The sequence below is a fragment of the Vanrija albida genome, assembly GCF_041260175.1.
Source record: "Vanrija albida strain AlHP1 chromosome Unknown contig_5, whole genome shotgun sequence".
Classification (NCBI taxonomy): Eukaryota; Fungi; Basidiomycota; class Tremellomycetes; order Trichosporonales; family Trichosporonaceae; genus Vanrija; species Vanrija albida.
The window spans coordinates 957,581-983,339 of NW_027191424.1; the positions used below are offsets into that span (position 1 = coordinate 957,581).

A 25,759-nucleotide genomic window follows, 5' to 3' on the forward strand; every position below is an offset into this window, starting at 1 on the left:
GTTGGGCGACAGAGCGCCATGCTGGGTATTACAACGGGTTGTACGATTCCTGATATCACTAGCGCTGCTCCCACTCGTTCGAAATTGGGACCAGCGCGGCCATGCCTGTCCGAGCCGGCAGGACTCGGATGCCTTGCGCAGCATTCGAGACATAGGTCTCACACAGGACGCGCTCTGAGGCCTCCGCCGCGTCGGCGGCGAGCTGAACATTGACGGGTGGGAGTGCGATGTTGCCCGACCGAACTGGAACAAGAATGACGCCTTGGCATTCAGGCTCGTCGGGCTGGATGATGCGTCAGCGTTGGTTCCTCCTTCCGTTCAACATCAGACTCACGTTTGCGGTATAGACGCCGCGCTTCTTGCCCACCACGACCCAGTCGTCGGCGTTGGCCTGGATATCAAACGTCACGCGGTAGGTGCGTGCCTTCTTGGCCTCGCCGTCGCCCTCCCCAATCCACGACAGCGATGTCGCCAAGCTGAGGTCAAAGGGCAGGGCACGGCCCTCATAGATGGCCGGGAGCGACTGCGCTGGCTTCAACGTGACAGTGGTGAGCAGTCGTCGCAGAGGCACCTCGACCGGAATCTGGAGGGTCCGCCACTTCGCCTCGACGGGGGAGAGGGCGGCTGTGAACGCGGCAGACACTTGGGCCGGCACTGAGGCTGGAAGACCGGCAAGCCATGCGTCGTCAAACACAACCTTCGGGTCGCTTGCGAGCAAGTAGTTCTGGAGCCAGGTACTGCGATCCGTGATGCGGTCACGCACGACTCGGGTCAACGGAGCACAAGGCTCCTGAAGTTTGTCGAGGCTCGCCTGAGCCACGGCCTCAATCTCCTCTTCGATAGTGTGGTAGTCGATGGAGAGACGCAGCACGTCATTCGATGGCGGCTTTGCTCCCTTCGGCTTAACCTTGAATAAGCACGAAGTTGACTGGGTAGGCGAAACGAGCTACACGACGTCAGCCTCCAGCTATCCTGTCCAAATCGCTGCCGCTCACAATTGAGTCCTTCCAGCTGGTTCTGCAGCTCTCGATGTCATAAGCGTCCGTCGACGACCGCAGGTTGACGGATCGAATGCGGAGGTACTCGTGACCATCCGAAGCGACCACGAAGCTCGATACCAGGCTGGGGAGTCAATCAGCTGCATGTGGTTGACGGTCGCGGGTCACACTCACACATCAGGACGGAAGATATCCTGGACGTTGACCGTCAAGGGAAGGCCTAGGAAGAGAGTCTGCTCCTCAACGAAGCTGCACACCCTTCCGCTTGGGGAATCGTACTGAAGAACAATGTGCGCCTGTAATGTCAGCCGCAGGAACTGAGGTACACAGCTCTACTCGCCTTGGCCAGCTCCATGCGCGGAATACCAGTGTAAGGAATCGTGACCGCCACCGAGGTACCTTCATCGATGTCGCCCAGGCCAATGCTCTCTTCGTTCACGTCCAGCGGCCGGTCGTCACTTGTGGCCCGGTCGAGTGCATAGCCAACCTCGGTCTGTAGCGAAGCCACAACCATGCGGACGCCCTTGAGGGTTTGGTGACCTGATTGCACCTCCAACACAACTCGAGGCTCCTCGTCCAGCGAGACTAGAGAGCTGGTCAGTTCCACAGAGTCTGCCAAGGTGCCATCAACTCACTGAACGATGGCATTCGCAACACTGCCCTCATTCCACGCAGGTTCCGGTGAACGGGGACGACCACTTGGTTCTTGGGGAACGAAGTGACAAACCCAACTGGGCCAACGGCCACGAAGGCATCTCTCACTGTCACTGCACCAGCGATGGAGGTCTTGGAGAGTGTCAGTGAAGGTATCAACGAGCAGTGATTCCGGACTTACTGAGCATGTAACAGTGATCGTCTGCTTCCCTGGCTTCAAATCCACTGGACCCGAAGAGTAGGTGATCTCCCCAAAGATCTCGGACTCGAGGTCAACCCACACGTCGTTGACCCTGACAGGCAATGGCAAACCATTATTGACCTGGACAGCCAGCTGGGTCAGGCTGACATCGGAGCACGGTGAAGCGACACTGTCAAGAAGCCTCAGGTGGAAGACCGGGTTGTCCAGCACTGCCAAGTCAGAACTAATTCACACGCATCGTTATAACACGAACCTTGCCGTGACTCTGGCAGTTCTTTCAGTCCTTCAATGACAGACTGGAGCTGGGCGAGCTCTTCCTCGGAGGTAGGCTTCGACTCTGGAGTCACTGCGCATACCCTAAGCAGTGCCAGAGCAAGCTGGGCCCAGTCTTCGTCCTTGCTCAGTTGCAACTTGGTATGCGCTGCCAGAGCACTCTGGATGGCGTACTTCGAGACGCGATCCCACACGTGCAGTTCAATGCAGTCTCGCGCCAAAAGACGGAACTGCGTGTAGGCCGACTGGTAGTCCTCCGAGTATCTGATATCAGTCGAGTCCTGTGGTGAGAGACTCACTCGGCAAGAGCAGCCAGGTCCACCTTTAAGCGAATGGCCGAGTTCAACTTCCCGCATGCCTCGTAGGCGGAGAGAGCGCTCTTCGTGAGATCTGAATAGAGCGCCTTGAACGCGTCGGGGCTCTCCAGTGCGTAGAGGATAGTTCGGTTCGTGAGAAGGGGTCGCGTCTTTGGCTCTGCTGGCGCTTTGGCGTTCCCGTTCTCAGCCCCGTCCTCGAACAGAACATCGTCGGGGGTACGAGTGACAGTCGCCGTCTGCTGGAAAGGGTACCTGTTGGGCAAGTGACCTGACCCAACACCAATACGCTCGACCTGGACACGGGCGATATCCAACAGTTCAGACCGCGCAGACTCGTATGCGATCAAACCAGAGTAGTCATTGTTGGGACGTTCGAGTTTGGACCATTCGTCGCAATGCGCGACAATGTCCATACACGCGGTGTATGTCCAGCTCTCCACAAAGTACTTGGGAAGGCTTTCCTGGGATTGTTAGTTACATTCCCAGAGCAGCAGAGCCTGGCTCACCTCGCTTTCCAGCAGGCGACGAGCCAGACTGGCGACAAACCACTGGCCGCGCTTGGCAATCTCGGTAATTCGGCCGAGCTTGCCTAACAAGGCGCACTGGCGAGCAAACACATAGATGCGGAAGTCGAAGATGGATATCGTGCTGGAAATCAAGAGGTCTCTGTATGGCTTGGCAGTTGTGTCGAGAATGGGCAAGCTGTCGTCATTCTCGCCAGTCCCCCCGAGTTTGCCAAACCAGCTCAGGTTTTGGTCTTTCAAGCACTGCAAGAAAGCTGCGTCCAGCTCTTCGTAGATTATCAGCGCATCCTCGTTGAGGTTCACGCCTTCGAAGGAATGGGCCAGCGATTCCTGAGCCGTTAGCAAGGCCATGGCAGGGCACTCACCTTCAGAAGGAACCAAGTGCAAAAGTTCCAGCCGATTGTCAAACGCTGGGCCTCTCCGCGCTTCACCTCCTCTTCACGTTCCAGAATGGACGAGTCGAACGCGAGCACGATGCTCTCCTTGAGCTTGCTGAGAAGCTCGGGCCATGCTGCAGGATCTGTTGCCCCCGTTGGTGGCAGATTGAGAAGGGTGCAGCTGGGCGAGTTAGCGATGATGAACACTACCGCCTCGGAAACATACATATCACGCTTGGTGTTGAAATCGGTCTTCAGCTTTGCAATGACGCCCTTGTCGCGACCGAAGACGTTCTTCGTCGACGCAGCCACGCCCGAGGCTGGTATAGGGTTGACAAGGACGATCAGTGGTGTGTGCGAGCTGCGACGAGACTGCAGGACGGACAACCAGTCTTTAATGAACGACCTGGTGTTGTTCTTGTAGATATCGGCGTCCTAGCATGGGGTCAGCTGCAAGAACCTGACGTCCTTGACTGGGCCACTCACGTCACAGGCCACGAAGCAGATGTTGACGAGAGGCGTCTCGAGCACACTGCCAGATACGGACTCCTTGGGCGGGGGCACGTCTCCAAGGTCGACGAGCCGGACGTCAACCTCCTGTATCGTACGCAGCGACGTCCGCGAGCTTGACTTCCAGTGGAGGTTCCTCAATGGGAACTGGGCAATGACACCCTCGACGGCGCGATGAAGGTCGCCATTACCCGAAGGGTAGAGCGTGTACGTGAGGAGGACCTCGCGTGGGGGCATTTTCGACGCAGCCGAGAACGATCCACTCGAGAGATGGGTGTGCCAGCTGTACGACTGGCGATATGTCTGCAAGTGCGAGTGCGGGTAGATGAGATTGACGATGCGTCGCTCTCTACAGACCCGACCCGCAACACGTCGAGACTCCTGACGGCCTGACGCGCGTGGAGGTACGCTCACGTGATTTCCACGCGACAAACCGTGCCTGGAGAGGTGGTGGATGGACCGAATTACCCGTCAGCCAAAAGATCAAACCGAGAAAGACGACGATTGTTGACCTTTCGAGCATCACATTTCTTGCACCTACCACATGCAGTCGGCACTGAGGGCACTCAGGTCCTCCAAGAGCGGACCTTGGAGGGTCTCTTGCTCGCGCTGTCACTCGACTGCCACGGCTCCCGAGTCGTCATCTGCCGCTCGCCTTCGTTTCGCCCCGTCGCCAACCGGGGCTCTTCATCTCGGCGGATTGCGGACGGCCCTGTTCAACTACCTTCTTGCGCGCAAGCTCGGCGGGAAATGGCTTCTCCGTGTTGAGGACACGGATCAGGTGCGTCAGGCTGCAACGAGGGCTGAGGGACACGGCTGAGCTTGCAGTCCCGCCTGGTTCCCGGGTCGGTCGAGAACTTGATCAAGTCACTTGAATGGGCAGGGCTCGACTACGACGAAGGTGCGTATGCCCATTGGCGTCGGTGAGACTGTTCTGAAAATGCAGGCGTTGGCCGTTCGGGCGGCAAGCATGGGCCCTATACCCAGGTAGGTCCACCCACTGTGGCATGGCTGACCAGCAGTCCGAGAGACTAGACCTCTACCGCCACTACGCCAAAGAGCTCGTCGACGTATGTGCCCGCGCTGCAGATACCATCTCTGACCATCGTAGGGTGGCCATGCCTACGAGTGCTTTTGTTCCCCGGACGAATTGCTAGCCATCAAGTCGTCTCTGAAGAAGCAGGGGCATTTCCACGGCTACGATGGACGCTGTCGCCATCTCTCTCGCGACGACGTCCAGCAGCGCAAGCGTGCCGGACATAAGCATGTCATCAGGTTCAAGGCAAGTACTTGACTGGTGTTCAGACGCTAACCATGCAGTCCCAAGCCGAGAAGGAGACCCTTCCTGAGGACTTGATCTTCGGTCCTGCGCAGCCGACGACCGTCAGCACCGGAGCAGACGACTTTATCCTTATGAAGGCGGACGCATGGCCGACCTACCATCTGGCGAGCGTCGTGGACGACCACCTCATGGAGATCAGCCATGTCTTGCGAGGAGAGGTGCGTACCCCGCCCCGGTCCCGAGCCTGGTGCTAACGGCATCAGGAATGGCTCCCGTCAGTCACCAAGCACCACCAGCTCTACCGCGCGTTCGGCTGGAAGCCACCACAGTTCGCGCACCTCCCCCTGCTGGCGAACCTCGACGGAACGAAGCTCAGCAAGCGTACTGGAGACGTCTCTGTGGACGCCTACCGGGACAAGGGATACGAACCGGAGGCCCTTGTCAACTTCCTCGCTCTCATGGGCTGGGACTACCAAACCGCCATCGAGAACGCCCATGCTGCGGCAGATGAGCATGGAGACGGATTGCTGCCCTTCCACGCCCGCGGCGACAAGCACTCGATTTATGAGCTCTTTACGTTGCCTCAACTAGTGGCGGCCTTCGATCTCGGCTTGGTCACCCACCGCCGAGCAGCAGTCAACCTGGGCAAGCTCGACTTCCTCAACAAGATGCACCTCCGCCGCAAGGTTGGACGCCTGGGTGAAGATGGTGAACTTGTCAGCACGGGCAAGGTTCTCGACCCGACTGCGAGTGAGGAGGGCCGTGACGAGCTGGTGAAGCGGTACCAGGCTTCGCTGAGGGAGCAGGAGGTTCTCAAGGACTGGTGAGTGGGCTTGGAGGCGGTTCGTGTGGATCTCGCTGATTGAGACTCGTAGCGCCCTCGTTGATGACCTCGAGTATGTGGGCATGGTCTTTGACACCGAGCTGGTAGGTACAAGGACATGCGCGCTGCTGATCCCTAGGCCCGAACTGTCAAGCTTTGCGACATGGCTCCAAAGTCGCTCTTCTTCTACCTCAAGCCCGGTTACGACTCGGCAGAAGCGAAGCAATTCTTGGCCAAGCTCCGACTGAGCACTTATGGTACGGCATGTTTCAACGGCTGTTGCTGACTGGCAGTTGAGGCCGTGGACACTGTCGCCGAAGAGCTCGACAACCTCATCCAGAAGGGCAGAAAGCTGGACGTGGACCTCTGCTGGGAGGCCATGCATGCAACAACCGCCAAGCTGGGCCTCCGCAAGAACAGTGATTTGACACTGCCGATGCGCCATGCCCTCACTGGCTGTCAGGTGAGTAGCTTGCCGAAGACCGACGTTGACCATCAGGCCGGCCCCGGTGTGCCCCAGCTCATGACCGCCCTTGGTCCGGCGGAGTCATTGGAGCGCCTGCAAGCGGGTAGCCGCTTTGCGGCAGCTCGCGGCCGTGCATGATGCAGAGAGGAGTGGGATTTTGGTACAGACAAGATAATACAGCATCACTCATCCATGCACACCGTCATTTCACTCGCCTTCGTGGCCGAGGCTCATCGGCGACGCGGGCGCCGGCCCTGGTATCCCTTGGGCTTCTTGTCAAGTCCGAGGGCCTTGGCTCGGGCAAGACGGAACTCTGCCTTCTCTCGCAGGACAGCCTTCTTCTGCTGGTTGCCCGAGAGGTTGCGGCCAGCATCCGCATCAGCTCGCTCCTGTGCAGAGGTCTGGAGGAATGCGGCGACCGTCTGCGACACCCGCGCCGATAATGGAAGGTCGCGGGCTGCGGTATCGGGTACTGGCACAGCTGGGGGTGCTGAGCCAACAAGGCCAAGCTCGGAATGGACCGCCGTCGAGGCTAGCATCCCCGCTTCGTCCTTCGGGCTCGCCCTGGCGATGAATTCGGCCTCGACGCCATCGACATCGTCGAGCGTCCACCGGCCGAGTTTGCCCTCTCTGAATGCGCGGAGAAGGAATGTCAGGGCGGCCTCAAGGTCGCGCTCCCCTCCTTTCCGCAGTGCTCCCAGCCGGAAGGCCAACGCGTCGAGGAATTCCATGAGCGAGTCGGTGCGAGCAAAGTCTGGCGGCAGGGGCAGGCCAGCGCTGTAGCACGCGTCTACGCGGTCAGTTTCCCCACTCTCCCGAGTACCCACGCCGCGATGCCTCGTCAATCCCGAGATACTCCTCGGCGCCGAGCCGAAGGTTGAGCTTGTAGAGGAGATAATCGGCAATGGCATCGGGCTCGAAAAGGCCCTCCTTGATTCCCGCTAGCACGTCAGCTGACAGTCACGAGCGCCTCGCACCTGTCAAGGCAAGCTTGAGTCCGCGTTCAGACCCAATCTCGCTATGGCCAAGGTATGGGACCATGACTCCGGGCGTGTCGTAGACGTAGATTGGGGGCTCCTGCTGGATCTTGACTGTGCCAGTCAAGCGGCGCGTGACCCCTGGCTCTGCCCCCGTCATGAAGGCCTTGCCTTTCCGAACTCCGACGCGGCGGAGTGCGTTCAGGAGCGACGACTTGCCAACGTTCGGCATACCCACGACCAGGACCTTGAGGTCGGTCAACGTCTCGCCGTGGTCGCGCGCGGTCTGTGAGGCGCGTTTCATGACCTCGCGCACGTCCGCGTCTTGGCGGCTGTCCACGAAAAGAACTCGCTGCTGGGCTTGGCTCCAGAACGCATCTCGCAGGGGCTGAAACCGTCAGCATGGGCTCGCTTCGAGGTTCCACCGGACCCCCGAAACTCGATCGCGAACAGCTCCTGCGTGCCACCCGCTCTGCTCGGAGCAGGCGCACCAGCTGCCGAGGATCACAGGGCTTGGACATCCAGCAGCCGCACGACCCGTTGCTGCTATCGCCGATACACGGCTCGAGCGGCTCGCAGCACGTACCGCTTCGTAACGGGCCTCGGCAAGATCGCGCTTTGTGTAGATGACGATTTTCTCTTTGCCCTTGCCCTTGCGGTCTGGTCCGCTCCCACAGTGGCCCCACGCGCGCTCTAGGACGGCGTCGAAAGCCGGGTTGACGCTAGTGAGGGGGAGGCGCGAGTCGCGTGCCTCGAGGACCAGGTCGACCTCATCGAGCAGCGCCGGGAGCTCGCGGAGCGAGCGGGCCATGTGGCCTGCGAACCATGATGGTGTGCGGGTCGGAAAGGGGAAGAGGAGGCGGGGGAGGGCCATTGGTGTGGTTGCGGTGAAGCAGCGAGCCACGCTGCTGCTGAGTTTGGGGCCGAGATGAGCGCTGCGGTGGTAACAACAACAACATTGGCAGGTGCAGCGTTCGACGTCGGAAATGACGCGCAGGGCGCAATCTCCAAAATATTGTCTAAATGAGCCCCCTGGTATTGAAGTGGAGGGCTGCGTGAAAATAGAATAGGACATGCAATATAATCCCTCATTTACTTCCGCTAATCAGAGTGGGCTCTTCCATTTGGTTCTTGCTATTGGGAGTGACTCTGCGCGAGCAAGTTGATGTCTTCCTCCTCAATCAATCGTTCTGTGCTTATACAATCGACTTGCAAGACCAGGACGTGAAGAACTCGACAATACTCCCTCGCCCAGAGCGTTGGTTGTCTGTTCGCGTCCAGTGGCGAGACAGTCGTGTCGAAACTAGGGAACAGCCGGGTGGGCAAGCCAGATAAGCTCCCCCTGTCCGCAGAACAACAACAACAACAACAACAACAACAACACACAGACTGCGTCTGTTATCTACATTACAATGCCGTCGTCAGTCACGGCGGTCACGTCGCGACGGCGTGACAATGCATGAGCGGCACCAAGCCCGCCTTGCAGCGACGCTCGAGCATTGTCGGCATCAAGCACGTGTGTATGGTTCGGTTGATCGCGTTTGCAATCTCGAAGGCATCAAGCGCGGGACTTGGCGGCATCCGCTCCGCGAGGTGGTGGGCGCGCCTAGCCCGCTTGGCAGGACACGACACGCGCCTCAGAATAAACTCCAAAAGGCCAAGAGCACCGAGCGCGCGGCACGTTGGTCTTGGGCCCAATGGCTCGGTCAGTCGACCGCTCGCTCACCTGGCAGCCAGCGCCGTGTGGCGTGGGGCGGGTGGCGCGCGGCGGCGGCGCGGCGGGCGTCGAGCTGGCTCTGTCGCCGCTTTATTCAAACTCGGTCCGAGCTGGTGCTGGTGCTACCAGCGAGCGGCTATGCGTGGTGGTGGCGATTGATCCTGCTGGCAGTCACTCTTCGCGAGACCTGGACGGCGCCATCAGGCTCGTGTCCTGGCATGGTGGGGACGACCGCAGTTTTTCCGTCGCATCAGGCCCTTGCAGAGACAGCGGAGCACGCCTCGAGTGCCTGGCCTGTCGTGCTCGGCTTGATCTTCCTAATCAGGCCGTAGCGGCGGCGTTGGGACCGACAATGCGTGCCGCACTGATTGGGCCAGCGGATCCCGAGCGGATCTGAGCAGAGACCGCGGCGAATGCCGTGCGCCGTGCGCCGCCGGCCGTTCAGGCATCGAGGGTGGACGATTACCGCTGTCTCCGTCGTCGGGTCGGAGATGAGGAAAGACCTCCGGCCCGGGGCTGTGCTGCGGGTAGATACTTCGGCGTTGAATGTCGGCGCACCGCCGAGTTGGCCAGGCCAGCACATCCCTGCCAACAATGCTCCCCATGGTGCCCCAGCGCCCCTGTGACACGGGATAGTGCATAGCGACTGTCCTGACACCGGTGTGCCGCGACAGCGCGACCTGTGTCGCAATGGCGCGGCGACGAAGCAAGCGAGGTCGCAAGTACAGCCCGGATCAATCGACTATGGCGTGACCCAGTGCGGTGTCGAGGGCATCCTGCGATGCGAGGCGGGCTTGTCGCATGCCGGCGGACTTATCGCCCGTAAATCCGGCGGTGTGCCGCTGTTCGTGCTCACTGCGTGCTGCGGTCGGACATATGAGGTGTATGCTCGCAGCTGGTGGCGACGGGCTGGCAGGGGAGAGTCGGGGAATGGTGCGCGCGCCACTACCACCATACCGCGACAGTTCGGTTAGGAATGGTTAAACACCCTTCCCTGGATAAAGGATCTGGCGCCGGCGGGTGCGTCCAGGGCCCGACAACGGCCGCCACCGCGCGCACGCAATGTCCGAACGGAACGTGGTGAACGTCAATAGACCGGTCGAGACGAGACTGTATCACTCATGCTCCTATTAGCGGTGCTGTAAACTTTGTGTAACCCTTGGAGCAGTACAACTACGCCCACTGGCAGCAGGCGGGGCGGGGCGACTCCGACCAAGCAAGCAACCAGCCAGCCAGCGCACAATAGCGCGGCCCGCCGACGTGCCCGATCCTGCCTGCCGTTACTTTTGTGCAAGTGTTAACCCGACGGGGCGGGCGAAAACGTGTGGCTGTGTTATTTTAATCTGCAGATAGCTGTGGCGTCGCGCTCCGCTCCCCTCCTTGTCCTCCGGTCGCGGTATGTGCGCGAGACGAGGGAGCGCGCGCCAGAGCAAGCAGCAAGCAGAAATCAGCGACGGTGTATGGTATGTGTGTTGTTGGCGCTCCGTTCCGGGGGGCGCGCCGCCTCGCCTCTCTGCGCCTCTGCATGATCCCTCCTCCCCCAGCCCAGTCGCCACGGCGCTCCGGGCCCGATCCCTCCCCTGCATGCTCGTCCCTTGTGCTCCTGCTGATTGCCGCTGTTGCCGCCTGCCGCTGCCGTTACTGCCTGCGCGCCTCGCTCGCCCGGGTGCTGCCCGCTGCGCCATTCGCAGCCCATGCGCCGCGAACCCCCGGAGATGGAGCAGCATGCCGCGTCCTGTCATGTCCTGTCCTGGCGCGAGCTCAGGCCGGCCCCTGGACCAGAGGTGGGTCGGCCTGAGCTGCTGCAGAGCCCGCTTTGCCCGGGCGCGCCCACGCGCCGCGCCCAGCGCCCATCGGCTGCCCACCCCACCCTCGTGCCCCTCTGCCCCCGGCCGGCCGCTTCCCCCACTGAACCACAGCCACGGCCAGCGACGCGCCGGCGGCGGTGGGGCGGCACGCGCGCCGTTGGTGGCGCCCCGTTGTTCTTTCTTTGGCTGTCGTGCTACTACGCCGCTCAGCACAGGGAGCGAGTCGGTTGCTAACTCTCGAGCGGCGGTTGATAAATGCGATGCAAGCACGCCAGGGCATAGCTGAGCGAGCGCAAGGAGAGCGCCTTGGCTTTGTCTGTGTGCTCTCGACCTCGCCAGTACTGGGTGGCTACTTAAGCCCAAAGGACACCATTGATGAGACGGTCCCTTCTCGAACTGCGATTGCCTCCAAGCTGCCACCTTGGTGACTTGTCGGCACCTGTCCTAGCTCCTCGGACTCGACCCCGCTCTTCCCTCTTCCCCTGTCACTCTTCAACAGCGTCACGCCTAGCGCCTCGCACACTGTTGCAGGTTGTGGTTGGGCGGTCTAATCTTGGCAACGTTGGCACGAAATTGCCCCGGTGTTGACAAAAACGAACGTGGTCTCTCGCGTCCGACGTCTTACTCGGCCCCTGCGCGCTGTTCCACTACGGGATAACAGCCCAGCAGCTGCCCATTCCGCGCGCACCCCGCGTCATACGCGTCGCATAACGTCCTAGAGCTCTACCACTACTGTGGGGGGGGCCAGAAATTTCCACTCCAGTCGAACGTGTGGCCACCCAGACGCGTTCAACCCTCCGGGCCATCACACCTCTTCACGATACCAAGTCATCCTCCCAGTCTCTAGCTGTCGCCATGGCCACTGTCGACACGTCGCCTCTGCGTGAGCGCATCTTGCAGCGCCTTCCGATCATCAGCCACATCTTTGTCCTCCCCTTGGCCATCTGGGGCCCGGCCTACGCCCCCGTTGCCTTTGCCATCTTCAATGCCATTGTCCACTGTATGGTGCTGGGCGTCAACCTCCGGTAAGCAGGCGTCCCATATGGCAGCGGAGCATCCTGGACGATCGTGCGGGAGCTCGATCGCCACACAATGCCTGTGCTGACCGCCTCAGCACAATCTACGGCACGTTCCGCGCGTGGCGGGGAGTCAAGAAGCACTCGGAAACCGACTGGCGAGCCGAGTACGCGTCCAAGCGGGCAGGCCTGCCGCAGGACGCAGACGTGCTTGACTACGAGGACGTCCAGCACCTAGTCATTGTGCCAAAGTAAGTTGTTGCACCGCACTCGCCGGTTGATTATAAACTGACAAGCTCGAAAATAGCTACGAGGAGGATATTACAGTTCTCCGTGAGTGCGACGCGCCATTACCGAGATTGTCCCTATCAACGGGGGCTTGTCGGCGCTTCCGACCAAAGTCGATGTGTACCGCGTGCTGACATAATTAAATCTAGGGGAAACGCTTTATCTCCTGTCGACGCACCCCGATGCACGCCAGTACCACCCCGTGCTGGCGATGGAGGCGCGCGAGCGCGGCGCGCGCACAAAGGCCGAGCTCCTGCTCAACGAGTACGGCGGCTCGTTCGGCTCGCTCTCGTACACGCTCCACCCGGGCGGCATCCAGGGCGAGGCGGCCGGCAAGAGCTCCAACCTGTCGTGGGCGATCCGCCAGGCGTGGTACTCGCTCACCGAGCGCGACCCGCGCACCGAGGCCAAGACGGTGGTCACGGTGCTGGATTCTGACAGTGAGTGGGGGCAGCTGGGGGTTGTAATCATAAGGATGGCTGCGGATTGATTGCGGTGGCCGGGTGGCGGCGCGTGCGGCTGCGCGTGCACGCGTGCACGCGTCGATGCGTGGATCGCGTGAGCTGCTTGTTATGCGCAGCGGTGGCTGTTGCTGCGGATCGCAGCTGGGACGCGTCGTGGTCTCAACCCCTGCTGACACGCGCCAGCCGCGCTTGCGGGCGACTACTTTTCGGCAATCAGCTGCCACTATGCCCTCCGCAATGCTGACGAACGGTATGTGGCTTTCGTTTTTTGAGCAGACTGCGCATGCCTCGTGCTAACAGCCCGGCGCAGCACCCGCATGACGTTTGTGCCTCCCATCGTGTTTGACCGCAATGCGCACGAGGTGCCCGTGACGGTCCGCCTCGTCGACATGATGTGGGCCATGGCTGGCCTGTCGACAATCTACCCCGAGTCGACGGTCAAGATCCCGACGAGTGCCTACAGCCTTGCTCTGACGCTTGCGTCGCGCACCGGCTTCCACGACGCTGGAGTGAGTTGATAAATGCTTGGCGAAACGTGCTTGCCTGACGCCTGCCACCAGCCCGCCGCCATCGGCGAGGATATGCACGAGCACATCAAGCTCCTCTTCTGCACCGCCGGCAACGTGATCAGCACGACCGTCTACAGCCCTGCGTCCCAGCTCGACGTCTGCGCGGCCAACAGCGCGGGCTTTGTGGGCATGTACAACGACCACGTTGCGCGCTACAAGCAGGCCGTGCGCCACCTCTGGGGCTCGCGTAAGTGGCACTGGGTTGTGGCCCGAACTATCAACTCACGCACCCAGTCGACTCGGGGTACTGCGCCGACCGGCTGTGGCGCCGCGCCTTCGGCCCCTGCGAGCAGGACTTTGAGTCGGCGCACCGGCAGGGCGCGCCGGTCGGCGTCTTCACGCTCGAGGACAAGAGCCACACGGACGAGAGCACGCTGCACGCGCCGGCCTGGATCGACACGGTCGGCTCGGGCCCGGCCACGCCGGCCGTCAGCGGCCTGTCGACGCCGCTCGAGACCATCTGCGAGGAGGAGGCGGCGTCTGTCAGCAGCTTTGGCCTCAACGACGGCGACGAGAAGGCGCACCTGGCCTTCCCGCCGCGCGACAAGATCAAGGTCATGCCCTTCGTCGTGCTCATCATGCGGCTGTACGAGGCACACCTGCTCATCGGCCACATGACCATCCTCGCCGTCATTCGCGTGCTCAAGGAGATCCCCCACTACGTCTGGGAGAGCCCGGTGCAGCTCGTGCCCCTCCCCGTCGCGTCTGGCTCGGCCATCTTCGTCAGCTACTCCAAGACGCTGGCGTCGTACCTCGGCCCCCTCTTCTTCTTCTCCACCATCGGCATGATCATCGTCTTCGACAGGTACCACCAGCAGGCGGCGCTCCACCGCTGGCAGTACGCCGACCGGCTGGGCGCGCAGCCCTCTGCGCGCTCGTACCGGCCCTTCCCGCGCGCAGTGTTCGACGTGCTCGCGCTCCCCGGCGGCATCCTGTTCGGCGTCATCCCCGCCTTCCACGCCCAGATCATGCACCTCGTCACCATCAGGCTCAAGTACACCGTCTCGTTCAAGCCGACCGTCAAGGGCCTCCCGCGCCCCGCCACGTCGGCGCGCGACGTCGAGAAGAGCCTGGCGTAGGCGGCACGTGTGAGCAGCGCCCACCTAGAAGGCGGGTGACGTCGAGCTGGGCTGCCCGCGTCGACCGCGGCCAGCGTCTTGGGGTATAGGTATACAGGTTACAGCTCGCGGGCTCCCTACAGCCCCTAATACATACTTTCACCGCGCCCGTGTGGCGTCTAATGACCATTTACGTACAGCCAAGCCGGATACCCAGTATTACGACGATGCTGCGTGCCGACGCAGATGGGATGCATACAGAGTGCTTGTGCGGGTGGGGGGAGGGGGAGGGGGGGAGGGGGAGGGGGGAGGGGGAGGGGGGCAAGCAGGGCGAGTGGCCGCAGCAGCAGCGGGGACTGCTCGCTGCCCGGTGCTATCTTGGCGCGGCCAACGTCGGCCTGTGCTATCTCCGGGCTCGTCAACTTCGGAAAGTCGGACGAGGGGGTACCACACGACAATTCAAGCGTCGGGCAAGACCAGTGCACTCGAATGAATGCGCACGCACGCCTGCAGGACGTCGAGCGACAAGGCACGGCCCAGCCTCGCCGACGTGCCCACCTGCACTGCCCCGCCCAGCAACCCTTCTGAGCAGCCCTTCCGAGCAACCTTCCGACCGGGGTGGCACTTGGCGCTCTGCACAGGTGTGTACGACGGCCGCGCAGGGTATGGGCGCGGCGAGGGGGCAGCAATTGCGTGGCGGTCGCCTTGGGGCGGCACTGGTCTCGTCTCGGAAGCGCGCAGTCTCATCGGGGAAGCGCGCGCATGAGCTGTGTTGGCCGGGGTGGGAGGTCCGAACCGCCACGCCGCCCTGCCGCGCTCGCGCTCGCTCTCGCCAAACTCGCTCAGCTACTGACCATGTCCGCCAGCCTCTCTACGTCTACTCTGCCCCCGCCTCTGACGCAGCCCACCGCCGAGCGGCGCGCCCCCCTCCGGCCACACTTATGCATCGTCCATGATCGTCACTCCTAAAGGCCAATAGTGTGCACCTTCCACAGGTCGTCGCTGGGCCCGTCAGTCGCCATTCTCCCTTCTCCCGCCGCCCAGCCCGCCCACTCACCCGATCCAGCAGATGACCTCGACGGCGATCCCCTTGCCCGTCTCGCGCACCTCGTCCGAGCTCATCATCATCTTGCCGATACCCGTGGCGTGCTCCTTGCCCTCTGCGTGGATGGCGACAATGTCGTCCTTCTGCAGCCCGTCGGGGAGGTGGCCGCCGGCAGACAGGAAGCCCGGCGCCATCATGTTGGCTCCCGCGAGCAGGAACTTGATCGCGCCGCGGTCGACGCGCACGTGCGGCAGCAGGTCGGGGTACTGGTGCAGCAGGCGCAGCGTGGGCACAAACGGCCCGTCAAAGTGGTTGAAGAAGAGGGGCACCTGGTTAACCGTGTAGATGCTTATCCTGTCGTGGCTGGGGCTGTGAGCCGGGGGCGGGGGCCCGTGTCCCGAGGCTCGACCTACCACTTGGTCAGGCCCAGCGCCTCCTTCTTGGGCCAGATGTCGTCGATGAGCTGCGCCTCGCCCTCGTCCTCGTCGGCCGCCGCCGCAGCCTCCTCCTCCTTGTCCTTCTTGCCCTTGCCCCCCTTGCCGCCCTTGCCCCCCTTCTTGCCACCCTTGCCACCCTTCTTGCCCTTGCCCTCGTCCTCGTCCTCGGCCGGCGCGGCGACGGGCTCGGGCGCAGGCGCGGGCGCGGCGGCAGCAGCAGGCTCGGCCGCCTTACCTTCCCGGTACGCCGGCTTGGTCAGCAGCGGCAGCTGCTCGAGCAGGTTGTTGCGGATGTTGCGCTGCACGCTCGACTTGAGCGAGGTCGACGACGACACGTCCTCTTTTGGGCTGAACCTGGGGGATGTTAGCGGCAATAGAGAGGGCAGAGTAGCTCGGGATGGCACGTAGCCTCCCGCCACGCTCATCTCCACGCACTTCTTGAACATTGTCGATCCTGTGTGGGGTCTGTGGTGTGGATCAGACGGATGGACACCGAGTTGCGCGCAGACAACGACACAGAGACATTTCCATCTCCAACGTGGAGATGGAGCTCATGTCCGCCACTCACGTGGGCAGTTTGCCTCCGTGTGGCGCTCAACGCGACTGATCTTGCTCCACAAAGGATCGCTTTCGGCTCTTGGCATCCTACGACTTGGCATCGAACCACTGGCCTCACCAACACCACGCCCCCACGCCCCCCACGCCCCACACAGCTGTACACACAGAGTTGCATTCTGGCTACCAAAACCGGGAGTCGTCTCTATGGATACTGATCAGAGGTGGTACAAGAAAGTCTACGACGTGGGTCGACATCGTCAGGTCAGGCGTGGTATCAAACTCGTTTCTATAACGTGACTTTTGCTTTACGCCGTCCAGCGGCGCAATGCCACCAGGGCTTTAGACAAGAGTCGTCGAGTTGTAGTACTGCAGAGGTGTTAGCGGTGCAAACACGCGTGACAAGGGGCATCGCCATGGCGACAAGATGCCAAGAAAAGAACTTACCGTGACCGAGTTGATGGCCCAGTAGGCCTGCTCGAACGCCGATCCAGAGTTGAGAACGTAGTCGGAGCACGAGGCGAAGCCAGTGCTGGCGGCACAGCTCTGCGACCAGACCGAGTCGGCACCGGCCCAGTCACCGCAGAGGGTCGTGTCGAAGATGTTGAAGTGGTCGTAGAAGAACTGGTACGGGTTGCAGTTGTCCGAGGGGAAGTTGCCAACGGGGGTTCCCCAGTTGTCGGGGTTAGGGCTGCCCGAGGTGATGTCCTGAGGAATAGCAGAGCGGGTGAAGAACCAGATCTTGATGCCAGACTTGGCCCAGGCGAGGGCGTAAACACCGCCACCGGCCGAGTTGAAGCCAGCACCGTACGAGTTGCTGCTCTTGCGGTCAATGACACCGCATCCCTGGTTCTGGGTGTTGGCAGACGAGCAGTCAAAGGCGTTCCAGCTGCCAGTAGCGAGGGTGCCGAGCTGGTTCGAGTCGAGGTCCTGAGGCATGGTGCAGCCAACGCCAGTGTGGAGCGAGACCTGGTTGTTGGTCACATCGTTGACACCCTCAAGGATGTCAATCTCTCCACCCTCGGGCCAGTTGGGGCCGTTCTGCCACCAGGCGGGCCAGGTACCACAGCCGGTAGGCATGTGGGCGGCGTCAAGAATGACCATGCCGCCGGTCCAGATGCGGTTGCTGTGGATGCGGACCGAGTTGCGACCACCCTGGACGTGCTGGGTGGTGTCGACCTTCATGATGGCCTGGTTCTGCTCGTTGATCGAGATCAGACCCTGGGCCTGAGCCGTGTTCTGGTCGACATAGTTGACAGTGCCGTGGGTGGGGTCGGGGTAGCTCCAGAAGTTCCAGTACTGCGAGTCGAAGAAGTTCCTGCCAGAGATGGTCTCGACGTGTTGCCAGGCCGAGGTGCTCTCAGGAGCCGAGCCGCTCGACGTGGACGAGCCCGAAGGAGGGGGAGAAGCGTTTAAGTTGCCGCCAGTGTTCAGCTCGGAAGACGAGTTCGAGGAAGTCGACCAGTCACCGCTGCTGCTGCTGTCGGAGGAGGACCACTCCGACGACGAGGTGGGGGAGGGGGCGTCGGTGGAAGTCGTGCAGGGAGCCGACGCGTCCCAGTCCTGGGGAGCGCGCTTACGACGCACGAGACGCTTGCTGTCCTCGCCACGAACGTGGATGAAGTGGCCGGAACGCTCGTTGCGGGCACGCACGAGGCCCGGCTCGGCAGCACGCTTGACAAAGGGGAAGGCTGTGGCGACCTGCGCCAGCGAAGCCAGGATGGGGAGAAGAATGATGGCAGACTTCATGATGGGATGGGTTGAAGGAGAGCTTGGTAGGTGAATGCTTTAAAGCGACAGAAGACGATGTGGGTGGGGAGGTGGGAGAGTGGACTGCGACTAGCGCTTTGTTCGACCTGCGAATGGGTTGTCCTGTTGACGCACAGCGTCTAGGCCTGTTTGGGTAGTGGGGGTTGGGGGAGGGGGTGCGACAAGAGCAAGAGCAAGTTGAGTGATGGCACGAGAGATGGCGAGGGGATGTGTGGGTGTGTGGTGGGAGTGATGTTGCGAGAGAGAGAGGTGGCGGGCCGGGGAAGGGAATGGGGATGATATGGAGAGGTGATTGTGCCAGCGGATGACAACGAGCCAGTCAGTCAGTGCACCCGCGAGCGAGCCAAGACATGGCACAGTCGCAACAGTTTTGAAACCAAAAGCATGTGCGTGGTGGCCAGTGCAGAGGCGAGGGCGAGGAGGCGAGGGACGAGGCGGTGGGCGTTGATTGCCAGGAACGCCGGATGACGACGAAGAATAGAGTAATGCGGAACGTGCGGGACAATGGTCGCGAGGTAAAAGAGTGGGTGGGAAGCGGGCCAAGCGGCAGGGCGGAGGGAAGGCAAAGCAAGGAAGGCATTGTCAGCGTCGTCGGGTCAAACACATGATCATCAACGGCGGCGGCGGCGGCGGAGGCGGCGGCGAGGGGGCTTGATCACCGCTTGTGGAGTGGGTGGGTACGCCGGCGCCAGCCACATCCGCCGCTGTGTGAGACATGTGTGTGGTGTACTCACGGGAAGAGGAGGAGAGTGGGTTGGGGGGGAAGGAGAGTAGAATGGGTAGAGAGAGTAGAGAAGAGAAAGTAACAAAGATGATGGGGGGCGGTGGGGTGGGTGTGTGTGCTGGCGCTATCGCCGGGGGGGGCGTGCACCAGCCCGTGCGTTGTGTGGTTGATTGTTGCCTGGCTGGCTGCGGACCCAAAGCTGACTGGTTGCAAGGGACCAAAGCCAGGCGCGCGGGCGAGGAAAACCAAGCGCGAGATTGGGGTGGGAGGCTGACCCTGACGCAGCCAAAACCAGTCGTCGCATTGTCTGGGCGCGCCGCCGCAACAATCAACAAGGTCATTTCGCCCGGCCCTGAATAAACAAAGTCAAATTATTCCACAACACTACGCGCAGCAGAATCAACACCCCCGTCACATTCGGCCCAGAGGCACCGGCAGCTAGCAAACTGCGAGCGAGCGAGCGCAGCACGACGGCCATGGTATCTGGTCCCCATTTGGCCTGCGAAGCATGTACACGCACACGTCGCACGTCGATGCCCGCCCGTCGCACGGCATCATGGCAACGGGCCCACCCAACAGCCACCGCGGGGGCGGGTTCCATGGGTTGGGCCGACATCAGACTCTCAGGGGCTCGCCCAGGGCCGCAATGAATGCAATGGGGTCCAACGCGGCGGGCTACATGACCTGTCGTGAGATGGCTGGACGGGTACTGCCTCATCCTGGTTCCAGTGGCAGAACACGCTCGCAGGAACGCCTGCATACGGCAGCGGGACATGAAGCATGACATGCTGCCGCCACGGTGGATACTGGATGCAGACCAGCTGGCGACGAGCAGGCGACAGGTGGTCGCGAGCAGCTCGGCCCCGGCGACCATACTGCTGCGCCGGCCACCAACTAGCCTGCACCCTCCGTATTCACGCCGTTCCATATTTGGACCTCGAGGCTTGGGCAGCGGCCACGGCCACGCCACGTCCCGGTCTGTGGCACCGCGCTGCTGCAATGTGCCGCTGCATGTGCTGATCGGCCAGCACGGCGCCAGCGGGTTCGAGGCCTCGTGACTCGTCTCGGCATCCCCGCATGTTCCATACCCCCGGCATGCCAGCAGAAAGGTACGCCAAGGCCGCTTGCGACTGCACTTGGCGCCCTCGTGCGTCGATATCAGCGGCACTAGCTGCGGCGCCGCCGGCCTACTCGGGGCTCCCACGTCCAGCGCCAGTTGCCATAGATAGACGTGTTGCTCGGGATCGGCAGAGTGCGTGTCTCGCGGGTGTAGCAATGCGGGGGGGGGGGGGGTGTCGGAGACACGAGCCCGTCCCTCCGACATCCGGAACAGGCAGCGGGCAGCGCGGGTGTCACCCACTTCCCATGCCACGATTGCGCACCCTCGTGCGCTCCAATCGGCACTGTGCACGCCGTAATGTCCGGGGAGTCGAGCGCACGCACATACCCCGACGACGACGCTGACCCGACACCGGGACCAACACCAACGTGGTGCGCGGGGCTGGGCGGGGCTGCTGGGGAGGGACGGGGAATGGAGTCGACGAGGGAAGCAACGTGCGAGGGACATGTGGTGAGGGGTCGGGCAAGAAAGTGCCTCATGATAGCGCTGATCGCATCGTGGTCGTCGCGTGGCGCGCACGCGTCGCGCACGCTACTATACTCCCGCGCCCCAGATCTCTGGAGGACATTTCCGCGTCGCTTGCTTGCTCCAAGCGCGCGCCGCGTCGTCCGACCTCGCCTCGCAGTTGTCGGCCCATGACCGCTTGGCACAGTGGCGCTGGCGCCGGCTACGTGCGCTCTGAATTTCCAACACAATCTAATCGCGAGTCGAGAGCAACAACGCATCTCTTTCTCTCCTCCCCACTCCTCCTCGCCCCCCCCCCCCCTCCCTCCCCAAAGCAACCCCCCGATGACCCTCGACACCCCCCTTGCGGCCGACACGCCGGTCGCCAGCCTGCCCGAGCGCCTCGTCGTCGGCGTGCTGGCGCTCCAGGGCGCCTTCGCCGAGCACATGCACTATCTCGAGAGGTGCGGCCCCGCTTGGGCGAGCTAACGCCCCAGCGTCCGCGTAAAGGGGCACAGCGTGTCGGCCGTGGCGGTGCGCACGCCGGAAGAGCTGGCGGTGAGTGAACGGCGTTGGCGTCCCTTGTGTGCGGCTCGCGGCTGACGCCGCTCGCAGGCCTGCCACGCCCTCGTCATCCCCGGCGGCGAGTCGACGGCCATCACGCGCGTCGCGGCGCGCACGGCCGGCCTCCTGCCCCTCCTCCAGGCGTTCGTGTCGGACCCCGCCCGGCCAGTGTACGGCACGTGCGCGGGCATGATCCTCATGGCGGACGCGGACGGCGTCGGCGGCGGCAAGCGCAAGGGGGATGGCGCGGCGTGGGGGGGTATGCGGGGGTTGAGGGTGTGGAGGAACCTCTACGGCGGTGAGTAGCCAGAACGGAGCGAGGCAGGCCCGCTGACGCCGCCGCCCGCCCACCAGGCCAGCTCGAGTCGTTCGAGCAGCCCATCGAGATTCCCGCCCTCGCCGACCCCACGCGGCCCTTCAACGCAATCTTCATCCGCGCGCCGGCGGTCCACAGCCTCGTGCCGTCCGACGCCGAGACCGAGGTCGTCGCCTCGCTGCCCGCCGAGCGCGTGCCCGCCCCCCCGCCCGCCGACAGCGCGCTCGGCCCGCCCGACGCCGCGGCCACGCCCCACGTCATGCTCCGCCAGGGCCGCAAGCTCGTCACGTCGTTCCACCCCGAGCTGAGCGGCGACGCGCGTGTGCACCAGTTCTGGATTGAGAAGTGTGTGCTTGGGCGATAGGGCGTGGCTCTGCCTTGGCCACGACCGACTCATCTTGGGACCATCTACTCCGCCTCCTGCTCCACCCCTGCCCCCCCTCCCCCACGATTCTAGACCAATGCATAGACCCTGCGTAGGTATGATGGAAATATGTAAACTACAGCATCATCAATGTACTGGTGTCGCCGCCGCGCGCCACGCCAGACAAGAAACTCTTTCTTTCCCAAGACACGACTAGATCCCCGCAGCACTACTCAACTCACGTCCCCAACCCTCGGCCCACTAAACCCACGCAGGCAGCGCGTCAGGCAGGGCCCGACACGTGCGCGACCTCTCGAGCTCGAGCGCATACAACAAGCTCTCCCTCGACGCCGACGCGCGCCCCTGCTTTTCGCACACCGTGCCCAGCGTGTACCACGCCTCGGCCACGTCCCATCCCCGGTCTTGCGTCAGCTGCGACAGCAGCGAGTGCGCAAGGTCGACGTCTCCCTGCCCGAGGTACAGCCGCGCCAGCAGCACCACCGCCGGCGGGTGATCGGGCCGCAGCAGCAGCGACTTGGTGAACGCTGCAAGCGCCTGCGACGGCTTGCCATCCTGGTCGACGTGGCCGCACGCCTGGTGGAACATGCCCAGCTGCACCCACACCGCCGGGTTGTCCGGCGCAATCGTCTCGGCCTCTTCAATCGCAACCAATGCCTGCTCGGGCTTGCCAGCACGGCGGAACGATGCCGCAGACATGAGCCACAAGTCGGAGAGAATCTTGGCCTCGGTGGGCGAACGTGGCGCAGCGTTCTTGGCTGGTGGCGGAGGTGGAGGAGCAATCGAGCGTGCACCGCGGAAGTGCGAGTGGACCGCCGTCGGCGCGATCGACAGAGCGACCGTCGACGCCGATGGCGTGCGTGCACGGTGCTGGGACTGCAGTGGCAGGCCTGGAATGTCAGCCACAGTCACCAACTAAGGCCGTAAAGGCCGGTTACTCACTTTGCGTACTCGCAGTGCGTAAAGTCTCCGAACGACCGTCCGAACGGCCATCCGAACGACCGTTACCACTTCGAACAACCGAAGGCACGTGCAGGTGCTTGTTGAGAAGACTTTTCCTGTGCGAGAGCATCGCACGCCGCGGCCCCAGCCTCTTGCCGTCATCCGCCGAGAGCTCAGAGTAGGCGTTCGGCTTGCGAGCAGTCGAGGTCGTCGAGGTACCTGGTCCAGTGACAGTACCCGTGGTGCTGGCGACACCACTGGCAGTCGATGTGGCCTTGGACACAGATTGCGTGGGCGAAGGGGGCGACACCTGCACGTCCGTGATTGGCGTGAACACGTAGCTTCCTCCAAGGTCGTACGGCGCGATGCTGCCATCGCTTGCCCGGCCAGAGGCAGGTCTGTCGGTCACTCTTGTTGAGAACGTGTCTGATCGTTTGCGAGTGGTGTTGCCAGAACGCTCAGCCTCGGAACGCTGAGAGAAGAAGCTGAACAGCTGGGTCTGGCGCTCCAGGGCCACATCTGGGCCATAGAGCTTCTCGGCGATCACGTTCAGCGTCATGCGGAGTTGAATAACCGCTTCCAGCCTCTGCGCCTTGTCCACTCGTACCGCTGGTGGCGAGGAAGGGACAGAGTTCTCCCCAGAGGAGAGGAGAAGAGGTCGTGGGTTGTTGGCTTCCGAATCCGAATCCAGCTCATCCGTCGTGTCGTCCGATTCCCATAGTGCCACGCCTGTCTCGCCAGCCTTTTCCGCCCCCTTCCAATTGTTGGCTGCTGTGAGAAGCAGCGTAAGAAGGTGCCAGCCGCGAACGTTGTGAGGGTCGAGCTCGAGCGCGGTCCTAATGGCCTCGGTAGCTGGTGCAATCTCGCGAGCAATGGCATGGCCATACGCAAGGTGGAAGAATGCGCTCGACGACGAAGGGTCAAGAGTGACAGCAGCACGAAGGTGGCTCAGCGCCTGCACCTGGAACAGCGGGCGCTGCTTGCGCGTGGCAACTGCATGTTAGACAAACTCGGGGAGACTCAACCCACCATTGGTAGCCATGGACATGCGGATAATGCCCTTGGCCTCCTCCACCGCTGCAGTGAGATTCGGTGGGACGTCGTGCATTCTGACAACGTCTCCGGCCAAGCTGATGTAGCGCCAGGCCTCGGACGGCTCGTCGAGCTCCAGCAGCAGTAGTCGTGAACCGACCAACAACGCCGACACAAAGTCAGAGTCGGAATCGAGATCTCCGTGGACGTGTTCCTCTGGTTCCGTGTCCGAGTCACGCTCAAGTCCATTCTTCGAAACCTCCTCTGCGGCCGCGTCGTCAGGGTTCAAGGCGAGCTCGAGCGCAGACTCGGGGTATCGCGCCTGACGCGCCTTGAGGACAAGGCTGACGTAGAGCTCAAACGTCCTCCGCGCGTCCTTGGCATCTCCCGCCGCGACCTGAAGACGCGTGAGGTGTCGCAAGATCGCTTGCGACTGGAAGGTGACAGTCGTTGCCCACCACAGCGAGTTGATGACTTCTCGAGTGAGCGGAGGCGAGATCGTAGCGTACGCTGCAGCCTGGTTGGCAAACGAGACGACGGGGTAGTTGATCTCGCCCGCGCGTGGGAACGTGGTCGAATCCGACAAGGATTTCTGGCCGGCCGCCAAGGCGTCGGCGACCTCTGCCCGCCAGGTTGCGCGTGGCTGACGTGATGGTGCCCCACCGTTCAAAAGGTAGCGCTCCACTGGAGGTGCACCGGTGACAGGATACGACGATTGCAGCGCGGAAAGGTAGAGCGAGAGCATACGTTGGCGCTGGTTGACACGGAACGACGGCGCCCAGTTGGAGGCCAGGGCGTTGTATGTGCGCAGGATGCGAAGTGTCGAAGCTGAATCGGTGCCTCGCCCCGTGATGACAGTCGCGCGAGCGAGCGCCGTCGAGACGTGTCTCAAGACTTCGCGCTGACTCTCAAAGGGCGCAGTTGTCGATCTCGCCGTGTTTGCTGGGGCGAGGTAGGAAGGGTACGCCAGTGGCGAAGCCGACAGCTTGTCGATGAGCGCAGCTGCAGCGAGGTAGGCCTCCAGAGCACTGGCAGCGTCTGGTCGAGAGCCTAGTTCGTATGCCATACCCTGGAGCGTCCTTGCACGGATACGCTCAGTCACGGCCGCGTCTCCGGGCACCACGCCGACGAGAGGATCTGACGACCAGTCGAAGCGCTCGTACGCCGCCAGCGCCAGGTCAAACTCGCCGAGGGCGTGGTGCTGGTACGCAATGGCCAGGGCCGACGAGATGGACTCGTCGCGGCTGAGCGTCGCCGACTGGAGGGCGCGAAGGCTCTCGCGGACCTCCTCGCCCTTTGATGAGTCGAGGGCGCGCCCCCAAGAGGCGCCCACAGCCCAGGCGCCGGCGCTGGTCCCGTCCTCGCCGTCATGGGCAGCCCCACGCGAACGCGAGACGGCACCACCTATCGAGCCGGGAGTCGCCGTCGCTGACGCCGAAGCAGTAGATGCTATTGGGGCTGGGGCGGTCTCAAAGGACGATCGGCCGCCTGGAGCGTGCGAGGGGTGCGAAACATGGATGTACGACGAGGCGGATCCGGACCCGACCGTCTCGAGGCCATCGCCCGACGAGGCCGAGGAAGCGAGATGTGCGGGGGAGGGAACGGCGACGTGATGAGCCGACGACAGTTCGAGGAGCGACACGTTCCTAATGGCGTGGACGACGTTTGGATCTGGTGGGGGGCGATTATCAGCCTCGCGCTCGCCATGTCCGGGTATGGGTCTGCGACTACTCACTTCCAGCGGTATGCTTTGCCCACTTGCGAATGAGCTCGGCCCAGGACAGCGGGTTGCCGTTTGGTTCGGTGCCCGGGTTGGCATCTGCCCAGGCTCCTCTGACGAGTGCCGCGCCGAGACTTGCGCGGTAGTGAGCAGCCTTTGGGCTGTGCTGCGCCGACATTGCGAGCGACGGGGGGGACGACGGTGGTGGGGGGTGGTGGGGAAGAGTCAAGAGTTGATGGGGTTGTTGCAGTAGCACCTGGATCTTTAAGAGTAGCAAGACGGAGATGGGTGAGACTTGCTAGTACCCATCGACACCACCCACCGACTGTCCGCCTACTTGGCTGGATGCGTCGCCGAAGTGACGACGCTACACGCCTCGCCGCGC

The 25,759-nt window shown here is 62.6% G+C and overlaps 8 protein-coding genes across 8 annotated transcripts; 3 read left to right on the forward strand and 5 right to left on the reverse strand.

Moving 5' to 3' along the window:
- Nucleotides 1-58: 58 nt before the first annotated feature.
- On the reverse strand, nucleotides 59-4,092 carry Q8F55_006492 (uncharacterized protein; the record flags this gene model as incomplete). The annotated part of the gene is made up of 13 exons (XM_069354952.1): nucleotides 59-283; nucleotides 335-946; nucleotides 996-1,122; nucleotides 1,173-1,294; nucleotides 1,339-1,583; nucleotides 1,634-1,784; nucleotides 1,834-2,063; nucleotides 2,108-2,391; nucleotides 2,427-2,905; nucleotides 2,951-3,298; nucleotides 3,334-3,526; nucleotides 3,572-3,780; nucleotides 3,832-4,092. 13 exons carry the CDS (start codon nucleotides 4,090-4,092, stop codon nucleotides 59-61), a joined length of 3,486 nt encoding a protein of 1,161 aa, XP_069207023.1.
- Nucleotides 4,093-4,399: 307 nt separating this feature from the next.
- On the forward strand, nucleotides 4,400-6,564 carry MSE1 (Glutamate--tRNA ligase mitochondrial; the record flags this gene model as incomplete). The annotated part of the gene is made up of 11 exons (XM_069354953.1): nucleotides 4,400-4,636; nucleotides 4,684-4,756; nucleotides 4,802-4,842; nucleotides 4,878-4,925; nucleotides 4,967-5,137; nucleotides 5,176-5,355; nucleotides 5,401-5,960; nucleotides 6,013-6,064; nucleotides 6,100-6,217; nucleotides 6,254-6,423; nucleotides 6,460-6,564. 11 exons carry the CDS (start codon nucleotides 4,400-4,402, stop codon nucleotides 6,562-6,564), a joined length of 1,755 nt encoding a protein of 584 aa, XP_069207024.1.
- Nucleotides 6,565-6,656: 92 nt separating this feature from the next.
- Nucleotides 6,657-8,277, reverse strand: mtg1 (Mitochondrial GTPase 1; the record flags this gene model as incomplete). The annotated part of the gene is made up of 4 exons (XM_069354954.1): nucleotides 6,657-7,216; nucleotides 7,254-7,367; nucleotides 7,404-7,791; nucleotides 7,990-8,277. 4 exons carry the CDS (start codon nucleotides 8,275-8,277, stop codon nucleotides 6,657-6,659), a joined length of 1,350 nt encoding a protein of 449 aa, XP_069207025.1.
- A 3,506-nt stretch (nucleotides 8,278-11,783) lies between these two features.
- Nucleotides 11,784-14,344, forward strand: Q8F55_006495 (uncharacterized protein; the record flags this gene model as incomplete). The annotated part of the gene is made up of 8 exons (XM_069354955.1): nucleotides 11,784-11,953; nucleotides 12,043-12,195; nucleotides 12,252-12,277; nucleotides 12,382-12,672; nucleotides 12,880-12,946; nucleotides 13,007-13,205; nucleotides 13,257-13,452; nucleotides 13,500-14,344. 8 exons carry the CDS (start codon nucleotides 11,784-11,786, stop codon nucleotides 14,342-14,344), a joined length of 1,947 nt encoding a protein of 648 aa, XP_069207026.1.
- Nucleotides 14,345-15,288: 944 nt separating this feature from the next.
- On the reverse strand, nucleotides 15,289-16,251 carry TMA20 (translation machinery-associated protein 20; the record flags this gene model as incomplete). Its single annotated transcript, XM_069354956.1, has 4 exons — nucleotides 15,289-15,325; nucleotides 15,381-15,731; nucleotides 15,782-16,159; nucleotides 16,241-16,251. The coding sequence occupies 4 exons, from the start codon at nucleotides 16,249-16,251 to the stop codon at nucleotides 15,289-15,291; spliced, it is 777 nt and encodes a 258-aa protein (XP_069207027.1).
- A 451-nt stretch (nucleotides 16,252-16,702) lies between these two features.
- Nucleotides 16,703-18,109, reverse strand: Q8F55_006497 (uncharacterized protein; the record flags this gene model as incomplete). Its single annotated transcript, XM_069354957.1, has 2 exons — nucleotides 16,703-16,729; nucleotides 16,808-18,109. 2 exons carry the CDS (start codon nucleotides 18,107-18,109, stop codon nucleotides 16,703-16,705), a joined length of 1,329 nt encoding a protein of 442 aa, XP_069207028.1.
- Nucleotides 18,110-20,763: 2,654 nt separating this feature from the next.
- Nucleotides 20,764-21,662, forward strand: SNO1 (Senecionine N-oxygenase; the record flags this gene model as incomplete). The annotated part of the gene is made up of 4 exons (XM_069354958.1): nucleotides 20,764-20,882; nucleotides 20,916-20,976; nucleotides 21,034-21,280; nucleotides 21,337-21,662. 4 exons carry the CDS (start codon nucleotides 20,764-20,766, stop codon nucleotides 21,660-21,662), a joined length of 753 nt encoding a protein of 250 aa, XP_069207029.1.
- A 261-nt stretch (nucleotides 21,663-21,923) lies between these two features.
- On the reverse strand, nucleotides 21,924-25,552 carry Q8F55_006499 (uncharacterized protein; the record flags this gene model as incomplete). The annotated part of the gene is made up of 4 exons (XM_069354959.1): nucleotides 21,924-22,570; nucleotides 22,623-23,615; nucleotides 23,652-25,325; nucleotides 25,390-25,552. The coding sequence occupies 4 exons, from the start codon at nucleotides 25,550-25,552 to the stop codon at nucleotides 21,924-21,926; spliced, it is 3,477 nt and encodes a 1,158-aa protein (XP_069207030.1).
- Nucleotides 25,553-25,759: the final 207 nt, after the last annotated feature.